Below are 18,394 nucleotides of genomic sequence, written 5' to 3' on the forward strand. Positions count from 1 at the left end.
ACCTTATCTCCTCCCAAAGGTCTCCCTGCATTTAGACTACCCTAGAAGGAGAGATGTGGTACTGTCAGTTGGCAATCTTACCGTGTGATTACCTCCAGTCTCTGCATTTCATCGGACTTGACAAAAAAATACAGCACCTGCTGCTCCGTTTTTGCTTTATGCTCTACAGGTTTAGCCATTTTCTAGAGGGTTTTCACCTGGGTTCATTTTTTCACACTGTCATGAATTCTACTCGCCTTTACAGTGGCATATCTTAATAACTCCACAACCTTTATTCTTTAGCTTTAGCTTTAACTAATCTGGTAGAGCTCATATTTTTGCACATGATGAAATCTGATTTCAGTTCTTCATTATCTTTGCATCTCAAGACTGAGCCCATGCTTCTCTGTGTCTCATCTTCATCATGTAGAGATCACAGAGTTAAAATCTGTCTTCACACTTTCCACTTTTTCACACTTACCACTCGTTTGGTCTCGGATCTCTTTCTTTTTTTATGCAAAATATTTTGGCTCTGCCATCCCACACGATGCAAAGCCAGCAACGCTGCCATACCCGAAAACATCAGATTTAAAGTCGACAGCGCTGGCAAATTGTTCGCTTGCCTACTTGACACCTACGTGTAACCTTTTCTCCTGTCTGGGTTCCTAAATCGTCTCCCCAGTTGTTCGAACTCATCAAAGATGCTGCAGTCAGCCTCGGTTTTAAATTTTCCCACTGACCCCATCTATTCACTCCACTGTCGGCTTTAAGTGCTTTTTTAAAAATCCTGGTGACAACACAAAAGGGTGCCAAACACACAGTGCCTCTAGTCAAGACTTACACAGCACTCTGTGGTGAGTTACTACAGGTCGCTCAGCTGCCTTCTCTGTAGCAACCTGGCAATCAGTCCACCCAAATGTCATCCCACCTGGCTCCTTTAATGGTTTCCCCTCCAGACAGGAAAGCAGTCACACCTTGTGCTGTGTTGCAAACTGATTTTAATCATCTGAAGGCATATTTTTAATATGCCCCCTGTGTTTGTCAGTTCATCTTCTCCTTCCATTTTAGAGTAACATTATTGTTTATCAGACTCCTGTCAGGGTACTACAATTTCATTGAGCAGTTTCATATAGGAACTATTTTCCTTCTACTGAACTAAAGCAGACAACTGTATCACCATACAGAAGGAAGAGTGCATCTACTCATGGATGAAAGGCTCATGCTCATGACAATGAGAGATGTAAACATTAATAGCAAGCTAAAACATTAGCTTAATTTCCTGAACAAGACTTTGCTTACGAGATTTTTAAATGTGTTTTTTTGGTACTTTGCTCACCACAAGCTGAGTGCCATCCAGTTCCATTATACTGGAGAGAAGGCACATGTCTCTGCAGACGATATCTCCAACACTTGGCAACTCACATCAAAATAACTGAGATAGATTAATAGCACTACATGTAAGAGGGAAAATATGTTTTTTTTTTTATTTTGGGGTGAACTGTCCCTTTAAGACAATGACATTGAAATTCAACTTTGGTGACAGTCACTCTACTGCTGTACGAGACTATAAATGTGAGCATGAAATAGGCAACCAGCCAGACAATTAAAATCAATATTGGCACAACTCACTGATCAATTTTGAAAAATTACCAGCTGAACTACTTTGACTCTTGTCCTGGTCTGTAATTGGCCAGAGCCTGAATGACTAACTAAGACTAATGTGAGCCGTGAACGACTAATAGCCAAAGTGATGTCAAAATAGTGATGTGTGAGAATGTAAGACCGGCTTTTAACATAGTAAATGCTCAAGGGTAAGGATGCACAAAGCCCATTTCAAAACAATTTAAAGGCAACGCTTGAGAGTTGTCCTATTCGATTAAATGTCTCCTTCATTGACGTGACTTGGGTGTTTGCAAAGTTCAAGGGATCTGTTTTGAAAAAGGACTTTTAAAAGAATTTCAGAGAGCTCCTCTGCATACCAATGGCACCAGCTCAGTTCTGCAGATGAGGGGATGACAGCTGTGTTTTGTGCAAGCCTCCAGGCGTTTTGTCACCTTCACTGACCTGTCAAGTCAAGTCTGAAGAACCCGACAAATATCCAGTAACTCTAACAGAATGGAAATTGCTTTCAATGTCAAGCTTTCAAAAGGCAACTTTCTACATCTATTCCTACACGTATTTGACATTTGAATTGTTCTACTCAGCAGAAAAAAAAGGGATCTCTCTTCAAATAAAAAACATCATTTATTTTCCAGGCACCTTCCCCAGCACGAGCAGACTTGCAAATGACTTGTAATGTTCAAAGTGACCACAAGAGGACACTATAAACCCAGTATGTCCTACCTTAAAAGTCTGATCCTGCTCAGTAAACTGACAAAAGCATTACCACTGTCAAACAGACTTTCCTTGCTGTGTTGAAATGTACAGCTATTTCTGGAAATAATACACTCTGAATGCTAAAATCCACATGTGAATCATTTACCTTGTTGTGTTCCACAGGTGGGGATATCAGCTGTAACCTCTTGTCTCCTGCTCTCGCTCGAGCCATGCTCCATGCTAATTAGCAAAGAGCCAGCCCTCCTGTTTGGCCTAAATTAATTAATCAGTCCTCATTATGCACACTGCTCCACTGTAATTGCCAGCACAGGCACAGTGATGAATGATAATACTGAAAACATTCTCATTAATGTGGAAAAGTGTGTGCCCACCCTTATAATGAGACAGCTCTCATCCGCAAGAGCCTTTTGTCACCTCAACGCGTGTAACACGCACACACAAACACACAAATTCCATGTTGACCCAGCCTTCAGGAATGCTTCTCAAGATGAGCCGACCAGACATGAGGGTAATGGGAGGGTCTACAGGGATCAGACAAGCTGTGGGTTTCTATTGCCACGAAGGCCATGCATGACCAACCTTGAGATAAACTAGAGCTGGCCGCAGCACCATTAATTTGCAGCGAGCAGCCTCATGTGGCTCGGATTAAAACAAATATATGGCTGATGCAATTTAAAAAGAGATCCCTGAATGAAAATCAGTTTACCTCAAATCAAACTTGTTTACTTCTGAAAGGAGGGGGAAAAAAATCCTCTCTGATCTTTTTTTACCCTAGGTGGCCTGGTTGACTTTCAACATCAGACATTAATCACTGAGTCTTAATCTGCAACTAAAGAAGAGGGAGGCAAGCAGGGTCACGCAAACCCTTGCTGTATTCAGACGTTGTGTATTATTGGTATCTTCTGATGCTATTATTCCCTTTGATCTGTGGATCATGTTTGAGTGATGGCCCATATCTCAGGTCCCGTAAGCCTAAGAAATAATGTTTGGGGCATTATGTGTATTGTGGCCATGGAAAGGCATACAACCTGAGCCCGTACAGAAACCCTCCATATTTCCACCACAGCTGTGAGAGAATCCCTGGAGCTATTTGTAGCAACATCTAAAAAATGACTGAATACTGTCTTGCAGTACAACGTGTTCTGATTGTACTCTGTCGTAACTACAATAAATCTGTAGTCATATCAGTATTATTTCCTGTGTATTTGCAGTGCAAATACAGGCACTCGTTTTGAAATATCCAGGTTGATCCTGCTGATACTGGTAATCAAGACAGCTAAAAATCAGTACAATCATGGTTTTGGACTGTGACCACCTCACTGTGATCACTGAGGGTAGTGCAGCTTCTGCCCAAATAGTGTCCAGATTGAAGTAAACAGGAAGTACTCTGTCTTTTCTTGTGTTTTTACAACTCAGCAGATAGAATAGAATACCAATTTAGAATATCAAACAAACAAACAAACAAAAATGCTGTTGCACCACCACACCAATGAGAATGCTTGTCGATCTTTTTTTTTTTTATTATTCACCCTTTAAAAACAACAACAACAAAAAATCCCCTCTGCACTTATCCTCAAAAAAGATATGTGTAATAAAAATGTTCATTTTACTTGGAAAAATATTTTTGCTGCCTGAAAAAAAAAGAAAAAACAAAAACAGCATCCAGACCTCATGTCATAATTAAACCTTTCAATGTCACAATTTTATCAGCTGTTCAGAATGTATATAAATTCTTACAGCAAGAATGAATAAATTATAAATATGGACCGTTTCATTACTATTCTGTTGCTAGGGCGACAACTTTGGTCCCTGTTTACTTTCTGTCAGCTTCTGCATTAACATACATTCAAACAGGAAATACAAAGGGACCCATTTAGAATGTTAATGTTGTCCTGTTTGAAACAGACTATAGAAAAAGAGGTAAAAGATTAAAGGTAGCAAATGCCTACATGCATAGATGTTCTCTATGGCTAATAGCTAACAATATTCTCAGTTTCAGATTCATCTGTGACTCAATTTTTCTCCAACCTTGGGCAGTATTCCCGTCGGTTTAATTCTAACCTCGCTATGCCCTCTTTGTGTTCAAGTGCTCCAGGCAATAACACAAATCATTTATGTTGTAGTTGTTGTGCTTCCTATAGGATGCATGTTTGTGGAAATATTGCGGGAATGACTTAAACCAGGCAAACAGATGAATCCATATGAGATGAGCAGATAATAATACAGATTTTCATGCACACACTTGGATAGTTTGGTTTTCAAAGAAATATTTAGTGAAGAAATATCCAGGAAATGTGATAATTTACACTTTGTTTCTGAGCAATAACTTGGATGAGATGTGGAGTATGTGTGGTGGGGGCGGACATTCATACACAGTGCAAGTGAAGGAGAAACAGTGTGTGCCTGTATGTGCATGTCTATTTTGACATCTGTGTGCACGTGTGTTGAATGTGTGTTGAATTACAGTTGGGAAGGCTCTATAAGTGGCTCAGGGTAGTTCACTGCCAGAGCATATTCATTTCAAAGCCAAATCTGAGACACACACCAGGGAAGTGGGAGCAGGGAGGCTTACTGGCTAATCTGGTCAGAGAGCGAGCTGGAAGCTACACAGAATTCTTAATGTAGCGGATGAAAAAAAAAATCTAATTAGTGACTGCAACCACAGAAACACTTCCCCATGTGCGTGTCGTAGTGCGTCTGTGCGACTGTGAGAGGAGATGAGAAAAGAAACTGAGCGTGCGTGTTTGTGTCCAGAGATTGAGTGTTTAACATCTCGAGGTCAATCTGACCTCCTCTCTGACCTTCCTGTGTGATGTCTACTCTTACACCTGAGTGCAGTCTCTTACACTTGGATGTCAAGCATGATCCTCTTGTCCTCTTCCACATGGATACCCCAGATGCAGTCCTGGCCCTTGTCATAGGCCTCAGGCCAATTAGGAGACAGCACCACACCGGCAGAGTCTGTGATCTCCCCACTGCACACCGCTACAACACACAAACACCTCAGGTTGACATTGAGAAACAAATATATGCAGTGTAACAACATTTTGAAGGTACGATAACTGTCTCTCAAATGGCGCCTAAAGGAATGAAAACAGAAGGGTGGAGGGGGTGGTCGACTGACTGACTGAAACTTGAAACCATTTTTTTAATGCAAGTGTGTGTAAAAAAGAGATGTGCAGGTAAGTTCGGCTGCATTTTTTTTCAATCCCGTTGATAGGCAAATGTACATGATTTGATATCCATCAGTTTTTATACCACGGTACATTGCGAGACCAGTTTATCACTGCAACCCTAATGTCAAGCAACCCAATTGCCTGAAAAAATATTGCCATTGTACATTTCTGCAAAACACTGATGTATTACACATGCATGGTATTATGTAGCAAATACATTGAAACTTTACGTTTTATTAAAGTTGTAGTTAACATGGGTAGGTTTAAGCACAAAAACCACTTGGTTATGGTTAGGAAAAGATCATGTTTTGCCTTGAAATACTCACTTTTGAGGGCCCATTCCCTGCAGGACATGCTGTGATGTCTGTAGAAAACATCCCACATTTGGGAGCTAAAAAGCTGCAGAAAATACAGCAATGAGTCTCATGTTTGGGGGCTGAAAAGCCGCTGGAAACACAGCCACCGGTTGCTAGAAATCACATTTGAGGCTAAAAAGCTGCTACAAAAGAGCCAAGGGTCACTAATGAAAAAAACTCACGTTTAATGGCTGAAAAGCTAGAAACACAGCAATGACTCCCTTAGAAACAACCCGTTTTGTTGTGTGTTAGTCTCCAACAGTGGTCTGCAGTGGTTTGCCTCTTGGCAGGCATCTAACCTTGGTGTAACACCATCCAACATCCCCTCCAACTCCTAATGACAAGGTCAGCTCATATACTGTGTCACTTTAGAAATAATACTGTAAATTTGAAACATGGAAATATACTGTATTTGTGGTTTGCAGAAATGTACAATTCCAAAATTTCCTTCTGGGGACTGGGCTGTTTCAAGACCCCAATTTTTTTTAATTACAATTCATTTAACAGATAAATTAGAAAGCAAAATATCCAGTCATGCTATTTGTGCTGCGCACTTAACATGGTTAGAGTAACTAAAACTATGCTGATACACGAACTAGCTTCATGGGATGGAACCATGGTCTTAATGCTTAATAAAACACAGCTGAAATCGAGTGTGCAGGCTCCTTGACATGAACCTTATAAAACTGCATACTATCGCCGAACCACTTGATGACCATGACCCACAGGGGCAGAAATTAAATTTTCTCGTATCTAGCTTTACAAGAGAGCTTTTCAATTTTCCTGTTTGGCAGGACGACCATGCAGGCAACAAACACCGAGAGTAAGGTCAACGTGTCATGTGTGGGAAGAGAATGTGAGAGAGAAAGGGAGGAGAAGGGAAGGACTCAGGGATAGCTATATAGTATGGTGCGCAGTCTACGCAGTGTGCTGGTGTTCATCTTAGGCCAACTATTGTATGCCTTTTTTAATCTTAAGCACTTCTAAAGTGTGCCCTGCAAGCACACATATCAAAGTAAGTCATTGTTACAGTTTTAAGAGGAAATTTATCATGGATCAGAGGAAAGCAGCTTAGGAAGATATGGTTAACTGCCAGTGGTCTTTAATGTCTGAATAAAGAGACTTTACTAACTCCTGCAATGATCAAGCAGACAATAAAAGCCTTGGGTCCTCAGGTCAGTTATATCTGCCTCTAAGTTCTGCTCCAGAGGAAGTACATTTTTAAAAAAGATTTCATATCGCACAATTACTCGATGAAATGTGTTGACTCACCCCTACAAGCTGGCTCGGTCTCATTCCACTGTGGGTTTTGTGCATCCACACACTCAATCACTACGGAGCCTTGCTCCAGCGTGTAGCCAGGGTCACATGAGAATTCAACAACTGCGCCCACACTGTAGGTGGAGTCACTGCTGCTGAAGTTGCCGTACTTCACAAAGGGCTCGTAGCACATGCCCTTTGCAAAAGCTGCGCGCACAAAAATACATGGCATCAAACATAAATGACAAGGTACAACATACTGTTAGCAATCTCCGCACGATCAACCTGCCTTCATATCTGATGGCTGCACCGGTGGAGGTCATTGTCCCATCTGTTGTGAACTCTACAAACAAGTAACGTCCCGTACTGAGCACACCCTCATTGGGCAAATATTCCACTTCATAGGAGTCGTACACAGGGGGAGAGTCTATGTTGTTGCCATTCTTAATCAGCAGCCTAAAAAACACACAGAGAAAGAAGACAGTTTAAAATAGATGTAAGTGAGCCTTGAAAGGTAAGAGAAGCATAAAAAAAGAAGTTACAAGCCATCCCAGAGCTGCTCACTGTTCCAGTTGTGGTTGTAATAACTTTGTGATAACATTCTCCCCCACTCCATAATGAGGTGAATGGCCATGTGTGACGATAGCCATGTGGATCAGTAGTTACTGAATAAAAATGTAATGGAATTGCTGTTTCCTACCTCTCACTACCCTCTGTAGTCCCTTCAATTCGTTCACTCGATAGAACACTGTTAAAGGATTATAATGATAAAAGGTCCTTTCAAATTCATCTGTCGCTCCCTAAAGATTTTGGTTATTTATAGCCTTTGAGGGTTTTAATGGTCTATCCACAGGCACACTGCTATTCAGAAAACGAGTTTAAAGCTCAGTGCCATCTATTAGCTGAAGACACACACAAACATTCACACTGCACGCGCTCGCTCTCAACGTGTGATTGATTTTAACAGCGTGCATACACCACCTGTCATCATCTTCTGCCAGAGCCACCTTCTCAAAGTGAATGTGAAGCCGGTGGCCTTCAGGGGCCTCCAGGACCCAGTGGCACGTCAGATTGTTGCTGTAGTTGCCAGGGAAACCAGGAGAGACAATTCTACCATAGGTGGCATTTTTTATCATCCCCCCACAGGATGCTATACAAGAAGAGAGACAATGAGAGAAAAGAAGAAGAAGACAAAGAGTTAGAGGGACTAGATGAGAAAAGTAATGAAACCAGGGTGGGTTTTGGAGGAAAGTCCCTGTCTGAGCATAGATTGCATCAATATCCAGTGGATTGTGGCCGGACTATACTGGGCAGCTCACCTGGGTCTAAGAGTGTGTGACTGTGTGTGATGGACTTGTAAAGAGAGCAGCAAAACAGCAGCAGTAACACTATCAGTTCAGACCAGCTGCAGGCAGACATGGAGAAAGGCTGGAACTGGCAGATGAGCCTTTACCAGCAGGAGAAGGAGAGTCATGCAGCCCAGTTCTAATTAAGGCAGCCAGGTCCAACGGCCTTGTTTTCCCCCGTCTCCAAAGAATAGCTCCCCATGCTGCTAATCACATGCAAACACACTCATTTGGCCTCAGAGTGTAACTAATCAACTCGGTGGGAGACAACCGAGTGAAAGCTTTTGTTAATCAAAATCATCTACGTTCTAAGTGGAAAGCTGAAAAGGGCTTACAGTACACCTGCGATATTTAAGTTTTGTTTAATTTGCACATTTTAATTGTAAAAACTTATGTCACATTTTAACAAAACTGATTTAACAAAGTTTCTCGCAAAACATTTGAACAAATTTAATTACAATTGCAAGTTCGCTTTAGAAGTCTGCCCTCCAGTCAGTGTTAAAAACTAGAAGGTAATTGGGTACAAATTAAATCTCAAACAAAAGGTTGGCCAGCATCCCAATTAACCTGAAGGTAGAAGCACCTACAGTTCTACAGATTTAGTTTTGTATAATTACATTTTTGAGCTGTTTTGTTGTTGCAGTTCAGTGAGGAGTCCGCAGTACCTCTCTGCCCTGAACTGCTTCTACTGTTAATGAGCAAACACGTGTCTGGCAAAGAACCAGTTGGCCTTACCCACACATCGGGGCTCCTTTCCACTCCAGTAAGGCGTGGTTGCATTGCGACAGGTGAGCATTTTTGGGCCTTGCAACTTGTAGCCGGTGAAACAGCGGAAGTAGGCTTCTCCGCCGGCGTGGAGGTGCGTCACTGAAACTTCTCCGCCAGCAGGCTCTTTGGGGAATGCACAGCTCAGCACAAAGGCTGGAGAGGAAAGAGTCAGAGATGGAGAGAATGGGAGAAAGTTTAATTAAATATAATGTGAGTATTTCTTTTCACACAACACACTGACCAGGCATAAAAATCCTTGAACTGAAGTGAATTATTTCATAAGCACTATAAATGAATATTGTACCACAGTCTCACAGAAATATAATCAACACAACCTCTTTACAATGTATTTGCCGTTTTTGCCTTCAATGATAGGACAACCATAGATTGACAGGAAAGGTGGGAGAGAGAAGGGGGATGACATGCAGCAAACAGCCACTGAGGCCAGCACAAACGACTTAAAGCGTATATGAAGCACAGACTCTACCCGGCAGGTTAGAGGTAACCCCAATGGTCCCAGTTTCAAACACGCCATTAATGTTGTGAAACGCTTAAAGTTCAGTCACATTTAGGGAAAGAAATTATGGTTTCAGTTAAAATAACTATGCACAGGACATAAGTGAGTAAGTGGCGTAAACTTCAGTAGTTTGCGTAGTTGCGTACAGTCTGTATCACATAACCACGTTGACTTTTGCTGTGTGTTTCAATCCCCATGCTACCATACTATTCATTGTGCCAGAAAAAGATTTAGTACATCAGATTCAGTATGCCAAAAATACCAGGATTTTTTACTGTATACGGTCCTGTTTTGCAGTATGCAAGCCAGCATGCTTTTCTGGTATCGGACCCACAATCCTTTGCACAGTGGAAGATACATCACATTGACTAAGCAGCAAACAGATAACAGATCGTCACAGCTGACAGAGGCCCCAGTGGCCGAAATTAGTCAATCACAAACAACGCATGCAGTTAAAACTACCTACATTGCAAAGTAACAACAGCAGAGCTCTCCGGGTTGACCCCCTTCTCTGTCAAGCTTGGCCAATGGAATTTTTCCAAATCGCATACTTTTCCTTCTGACTTCAAATTTTGCACTATGGACCGGGATGGATAAAGTTCAATGCGCAATGTCATGACAAAGTACTATGTTCCAAATGTATGCATACTCGTACATACGTACTTTGAAAGGGCAGCTGCATTACGTACTGAAAGCGAAAAAAAAAAAAAAAAAGAATTTGTATGCGATTCGTAATGAGCATTGGCTGAAAGTCTATGTTTGTTCGGCCCATCCACCACCACCCGCTCAGTCTTTATACTTAGTTCATGTGTCCACACAACAAAAGATCCTCATTGACTTTGCATTGACATAATTTTCATCTTGCCAGCATGTAATTTGAACACTTTTTGTGCTCACCACCACGTGATGTTTTGTCAAGATTTTTTGCTCATTTCATTATTTCCCTGAGACCCCGTTGAATATTCAGTGACTTATTTCGAAAGAGGATAAATGTGCTTATTTCGTTCTGCCAATGTAATGCCAGTAAAGTATTCAATGTGTGACTGTTGCTGTGGTCTGTCCAGTGTGTAAGCTGTTATGTGGAAGAGGTCACAGAGTAGTGATGGTTTAGAAAATGAGCATGTTATTGCTATAATGCAATTTAATCATATCCAATTATATCTGCTCATTTTCAGCTCTGTAATGAAAGTGCTAATAACTGCATGTATGTCCGGATGATGAAACACTTTATCAAGAGACCCGCTTGGTCTGACTTTTATCACAATTTTAAATAATTTGCCAGCGTCCAGTGGCCTGAGGGAGATATTCAGTGTAGACACTGAAAGTTTTTAGATGCATAATTTCATGCTCATGTTTCATTCGGAACAAAAGTCCAATTCTCGCCAAAACAAGCAGCCAACAATGTTAACTGGCTCCACAACATAATCCTCTGTGTCCTGCATTGTGTATAACCCCTGCTGTTTTGTTGCATTGTTGACCATGTTGTCTCTCCTCCAAACCATCAGTGAGCACCCGAACACATTTAGATATAAATGGTGAAAAAACAAATTATTTTTTCCATTCCCGCTTCTCTCTCTCTTCCTCCGCACATATACACACACACACGCAATTAGATGCTATAACCAACCTTCAACTTTGTTTATAAACAACCCCAGCTCTTAATTTATTGCAGTTTACCAGTTCATGCAGTATGCAAATGTACAGAGACATGTTCGCAGCACTACAGTAATTAACATCACTGTGTGGTGCGCTGTAGAGCCACTGCAAACACTTTGACAAATGGAAATGCTGCTGATCAGTCGAACATCATGCGCCTGTAATGCGATAGCTGGAAGAGGAATTGCCTCTGTAGTGGTTGTCAAAGAGTCGTGATTCCAGCAGGGTAAGATCAATGTTCCTGGACTTGCTTTGCATTGTTGTCCTGTCCTTGTTTTTGAATAAATGGTGTAGGATGGGATGGAGTTCACATGGATAATGGAGTGAGCTAACCAAGTCTGTAATGGAAGCTATTAAACAGCCTTCTCTTCCTGTCTAACAGCTGCACTGTTCTACCTCATTAGTGTAGGCACTTTAATGACCAGACTAAAACTTTTAAACTTCTGGAAATGTGTGAACAACAAAACAAGCAACATAATTGGACCCCGCTATGGCTTGTGTTACGATCACAGTGTGATTGTGTGCCGGGGAAAATTACAGAAAGCTTTTAAAAGCTGCAACTTTACTCAAACTTTTGCAAGTTGCACGTCATGTTTCAGCTTAATGGAATGAATGCACAGCCTTAATAAGCGCTAATAGAGAGAGAAAACAACAAGGGAAAGGGCAGAGTGAAAGACCTGTCTGCGCTGAAATTGTACTTGGAGTCTTAAAAGCAATTATGATAATAATCAGGCATGGGCTATGTAGTGTAAACACCTTAATCCACTTACGTTAATATGATTAAAGTTATTTGTTGTTTACAGAATTAAGACATGGACTACAGCAATTTTCAGCTGCATAGTTGAATGGTTGTTTGGTGTGAGCCTGTCTTTAGAAATGTGCTCCAGTGCGACATGTTTCTATTTTATTTTATTTTTTTGCTTGATTTTTATCAAATGAAACATCACAGGACTTTTTTGGTACAGTGGTTTAAAACTTCCCTGACCCAATCTAAATTGTCCTGATAAAGTAATCACCAACCATTTAAAGATTTGACACAGGATCAACGATAAAACAGATAAACAACATCACCCATTTAGAGCCGGAGCAACAGCCACATGTAAAAAAGAGACAGCTGAAACTTGATAGAAACACACATGAATACTTTAATATATTTGGCCACTGAGGTCTGAGGAGATGCAGGGCAAGTGGAGGCTAAACAGCACAAAAAAGATTCTTCAGACACTCTACAGCGGGCTGGATTTGAAGTGCTTTCATTCAGGCTTCATTGTGGATGAAAAACAACACTTTAATGATGTTTCTAGTATTACCTTGAAGCTAAATTGGATATTCAAAAATGTTATTCTATCAATCTTTGAACCTGAACTCGAGGGAAAACAGCCCTAAATGCATAATGGCCATAAAGGCTTGTAAAACTGCCCCCATCCACTATGTTTTAATCTACTGACTACTTTTTCTTTCACGCAAGCCGTGGTTTCCACCGTAATGAAACAGGCCTTTCTTTTGCACTAAATCAGTGAGCCACAGGGACGAGGTACGCTGCCCCTGGGTCATCCATTCAATTCATAGTTTATCACCAGCTCCAATGAACCTAGTTATTGCCATTATCATAGCAGCATTTACATCCCTATTGAGCATGCAGCGGGAGAGCCGGAGGCAAAAATTGTGGAGCCAATTCCCGAAGTATTAAATTACGCGCGGCCTCCATTCCAGTAGATGTGGTGCTGGGCCATAAAGTCTGATTGTTTTGCCATTACAAATAATAGATCCACAGTGCAGACAGCCAGGAAGATTAGCTGATAGTACTGTAGGGCCACAGGAAACAGATATTTCTTTAGTTATTGTTTCCTTGTCGGGGAAAGGGAAGAGTCACATTGCTAATATTCAGGTGAACCCTGTTTCACAGCATGACTAGCATTTTAGATCGCGGCCCAATCCCATGTCTTAGTTTTACTCCCACCCCTCGTTTTCCAGTGCCCCGTTGCCCTTCAGAACAGAGTTACAAGGGGTAGTGGTTAAAATCTTCCTTTTTACATGGTAAAACCCTTAAGGACCCTGATACATCCTGAGTAGTTGTCAGTGGCATTTGCGGACTCAATTGTGGCAATAATGGTACAGTCATAATGATATTAGCAATTTATCTGATGGAGATAAAAAAGCATGCACGTTCACGATTTGTTCACACCGGAAGTTTTACACTATCAATCGATTAAACAAGTCATCAAATAAAAAAGAACCCTACCTCATTACCAGGCCACTAGCGGTGTTCTGTGGGCTAACGTTAGCAACGCATGCTGCTACTCTGCACTGATATTAGAGGTGTGGTTACAGGCTAAAGACAACTAAAGTCTTTTCAGTGCGTTACAGACATTGGTGACACAATGTCCAAGATGCACCCTCTCCTACCGAACGTCAAGCACAGGACCAGAACTGTCAGATGCTGTGTATATTAAATAGAGATTGTATCACATTTCTCCTCAATAATGAGAGGCAGAATGGGTTGATGGTGACACAGACCATACATTATTCATGAGATTAGACAGACCATAACATCTACATAAAAGAAAATTTTATTAATAAAATGAAAAGACCAAGATCTGGATCCCACATGACCTGATTGAAGCCTGGGGGGAATATTGAGAAATCACAGCCCGAGCCAGCCTGAATGCGATGGGTCAGGTCAGGCCAGTCCCAGTCTGGCTCGTGCACAGACTCAAAGAAGTCAAAATGTGGGACTGTCATCCACAAATCCGCAATGATAATGTAACTTCAGCTAGCTAGCTATTTAGCTACTGAGACAGCAGCATACAAGAGAGTTTTTTAATGTTATAAAGAAAAGGACCATATTACATTAAAACTGCATTAATTTAAGATAATACAAGGGCTATACTTTTTAATTCTTCATTAATAAGGAAAATACATGTGTGGCAGCCATCTTGCAGATGATTTTTCTCAACACTAAGTTTAAAGTGTGCCACTGAAAAACCTTTGTTAGCCCTAACACTTCACCCTTCACCTCCTCCCCAACAAGAATCGGGACACCCTACCCCTATGTGAAGACACAAAACAGATAGGTAAGCGCTAAGTGGTAGGGGGTGTACTGGGATTGAGCCCAAACGAAAAAAAGGTGCCCACTACAGACAGGAAGTTGCATTGTCCACTGGTATATGCTTTGTGAATCATGGAGGACCGATCTTAACAAAGCAAGACCGTGGTTATGACCACTCTGATAAATTCCTTTTTTAAATGGTGATAAGTCGACACTTTCTCAAAGTATAAAACATGTCTTAAACACTCATCTTGTTACTGTCAAATATAATTTACTGTCAAATAGATAAGGTGTCCAAGAGTAAAGACAAAGTGTGAAAATGATGCATCATCCCACTGTGTTTCTGTTTCTTTCAAAATCACACTATTTAGATGAAGGGGGGGCATCAAAGGTCAAAACAAGGAGATATTACTGACATAAATGCTATAATGTCGCACAAACAACACTTTATAGCTGACATGTATTGCTACTTTGTTTAATATCATTTTAAAATAGGTGTCCATAAAAAAATAAGTAAGGGAAAAAATAGATAAAAGCCTCTGAGATTTAAATGGCACAGTTTGAAGTTAGAAAGTTTTGTTTTTTATGTGTAGCTTGTCATAACCAATATATAATCACCAGGCATCTGAACACGGGCTAAATGTTTTGGGTTTTTTTCACTTTATTTTTGTCATTTCTCCGTACTCATTCACAAGAGTTCAAAAGGGAACATTTCCTGTCGTGCTTCCTTTCTTTTTCTCTCTCTTATCAGTGCAACAGCGATGGTTTTGTCCTGGCTTTGTGAATATAAAGTGTTTCTGTTTATATTGCTTCTTGCCCTTTCTCACCTATCTGAAATTCAAATTTTTTTTGTCAACAAATATGGAACCCCAAATCTGTATTTTGGATCCAATAATTAGTTACAGTTCCCTCAGCCCCAGTCAAAAGTTGTTCAACTTTCAGAAATCGTTTAAAGAAAGTAAACACTTGGTGCGACTCCTGCATTCACTCACACACTCCTCTCATTAATGAGCCTTATTCTGCTGTATGCACAGTTTTCATGTGCCAAATTGACAATGCCGCTCCTCAACAAATAATGGACAACTATTGTTGACTCGGGCACAATGAGATGAGGTGAGGAAGCCAGTAAAACTAAGTTATCCGCCGTATTTGGACAAACAAATAAAATGAATTTCCATTTAGGCCTAATAAATGGCTGCTCTGTTGTATTTCACGTGTTGCCTGAATCCCTTCAGGTAGGGAGCTGGAATGAGATCAAACTTGGCAAAGTGAGGGCAGGAGATAATGAAATAGGGGGGCAGAAAACAGAACACAAATAATGAATCTAGTGTCGATGGTTATTATTATATTTCATGACAGTGTATTTGGAGTGTTATCCACAATGTGTTTCATCAACATTTTGAGAGCAAAATGTGTTTCCAAGGAGAGAAAATCTTTTGCTGATGAATACTCATCTCTATTCAGTGGTTGTTCTGTTGGAGATGATTGCAGTCCTGCAGTTAGTAGGTGACTTGTAGGAAAGTGTGACTCTCACTGTATCCAAGCCTCGTGTTCTGGCTGTGCACCAAAAGCATTACCTTTTACAGAGAGATCAATATTGTTGTCTCTGGGAAAGTGATTCAGTTGTAGAAAGCCACACCATAGTTCTGCCATGATATGGTCTATTGATATTTATGCGGTTGGGTTAAAAACTCAATTTTAATGGTCATTTACTCAATAAAGGCTATTAAAGAGAAATAACTTTGGACTAGAGGCGGCATCTCATCAATGCTACTGAGAAGTTGTAGCAAATGGTGGATCTCTGCCAGTGGCAGAGGTCCTCTGGCCATCTCACTTGTCAACCCAGCTTATTAGTTACAGCCAATCAATATTTCCTGTAATGCATCACTGCCATTTGCAATCTCATTGATTATGCTCAGTACACTCCACAAAATCCTGAAGTGACAAGTCATGCTCACCCATAGAGGTTAGGAGGTCAGATTTGATGGCCATCATTTCATAAAAGAAAGAACTGGTCATAGCACAATTAGCCTTGGGTTGTCCATATCTCCATGTGCAGTGTAACACATGATTAGTACCCACAGTGCTCATGCATATAAATGATTTTCATTTTTAAATAAATGACAGCATTCCTTGACCCTCTTTGAAAAAAGTCAGAGTATAGCTTTTACTCGTAGAAATCTGCATTTTGCCAAAGACCTATTTTGCCTGTCAGCACTGTAATTAACCCTTCTTTCTGCGTTTGGAATAACTGTTTGCTGATCAGGTGCTAACCCTTTCTCAACATGCGTGCATGCATTGTATCACAATGACACTGTATTAAAAGTCAGTCAGTAAGCGGCATTGTAAATTGTCATGGGAGTTCAGGTAAGCAGCTGTTCACGGGAATTTGTGGGCAACACAGAATACTGGCAGGAACTGCCAGAAATTGATTTGGTGTATTAATTTCTGGCAGATTTCCAATCCTGAGAATCTTAGCAGTTGACCCCCCAGCCCCGAGTCCAGGGGAGGCTTTCACATGTAAATGTGAATAATTTGAACTATACAAATGCAAATCAGAATAGTGGGGGGATTTTGATTCACCAGTGGTCCAGAGGTCCAGATGCATTTTTCTAAAAGGTAATAACTGCATTGGAAGAAACTCTATGGTATAAATAAATCAGTATAATTATACACTTAAACTGTATCTTGAACACATTTGCCTTTTTAAAGTAAGTAGCCCTTGCTATAATGAATTACCATGTATACCATTAGCAATGATTAATAATGTTATTAAAAAAATACACAAAAACAGTATAATTTATTTCAACAATTTACCATACAATGAGGGTCAGTAACTTGTTTTACAAATCAGTACATACATATACAGGTTCAAGGGCTCATCATAAGCCCTTTTTACACAGAGATCACACTATAGGGCTGTTACAAAGTCCCTTCTTTATGCATCTTTTGCATTTTTAATCAAAAGAGGTGTGACGAGCATTACATATAACACAACAGCGGCGGCAACGAGTGCAAAATAAAACACACACGTCAGCAGTAGTGTAATAACAATGGCAAAACATCTCAACACCAATCATTTACCATCTCTGTTATATGGCAGCCGATCTCACCCTCTGAGCTCCTGAATCTCATTCATTTCCAAAGTTGCAAACATTTATGGCTGCTGATCTTCTTCTTTGAGTTAGCGGCTAACTGCTAACAGCTACTTTTTAAATCTCTCGTGGTGGCTTGCACACATAACACATCATCAAAACATCACACCTGTCCTGGCCACCAGTCCTGTCCTGCAGTATGTCCTGTTAACAGACACCAATTTTGGTGGTATGACAAGTTCCTAGCGATTGTACCTTACATAAAGTACGGTGATGCTGCATAATGACGCAATATTCCTGCATTGAACAGGCAGTGTGAAAGGGGCTATAGTCGTTTCCCCTGGACTGGGACACAAGACTCTGAACTGAAAACTGTTCAGTCTCGCCTGTCCGTAATCTCTTCCACTGTTAGTTTTCATCCCCATTTATTTTTCTCAAGAACTTTTGTTCGTACATACATCACCTCTCCAATCTTGCCAATGAAGAGCTTAGTACACTATCCTAAATCTAAACAAAAGAGGCATGACTACAATCACTGTTTCTATTGTCTTGCTTCAATGCAGTAAGTATGCAAATGTTCATTTACATCGCATAAATATACATTGCTGCATAGAAACAGGAATATTTGTGTCATTAACGTAAATGTTATCACTGTAGTGTGTGCAGCAAAGAATACCAATTATGTACATATAGGGTTGTTTACACTCAGGATGCATTACATGTAATTTGGGTTTTACGCTTGTTCATGTTAAGCGTGTGCGTGCAGTTGTAGCTGTATCTGGACATCACTGCTGAATGCACAACAGATGTTGTATTTTGATGAGGATAGGCGTATATGTGTATGTATTGAGGAAA

At 40.6% G+C, this 18,394-nt stretch overlaps 1 protein-coding gene across 2 annotated transcripts in view; it reads right to left on the reverse strand.

Moving 5' to 3' along the window:
* LOC125898879 (seizure protein 6 homolog) overlaps positions 1-18,394 on the reverse strand; it is a 118,295-nt gene that overhangs the window by 16,211 nt on the left and 83,690 nt on the right. For both annotated transcript variants that reach the window (XM_049592889.1, XM_049592888.1), the window contains exons 5-9: positions 9,190-9,375; positions 8,090-8,258; positions 7,398-7,564; positions 7,121-7,315; positions 5,163-5,301 (exon numbers count right to left, since the gene is read on the reverse strand). In XM_049592889.1, the coding sequence (XP_049448846.1) occupies positions 5,163-5,301; positions 7,121-7,315; positions 7,398-7,564; positions 8,090-8,258; positions 9,190-9,375 (856 nt within the window). The remainder of the gene's footprint in view (positions 1-5,162; positions 5,302-7,120; positions 7,316-7,397; positions 7,565-8,089; positions 8,259-9,189; positions 9,376-18,394) is intronic.

The sequence above is a fragment of the Epinephelus fuscoguttatus genome, linkage group LG12, assembly GCF_011397635.1.
Source record: "Epinephelus fuscoguttatus linkage group LG12, E.fuscoguttatus.final_Chr_v1".
NCBI lineage: Eukaryota > Metazoa > Chordata > Actinopteri > Perciformes > Serranidae > Epinephelus > Epinephelus fuscoguttatus.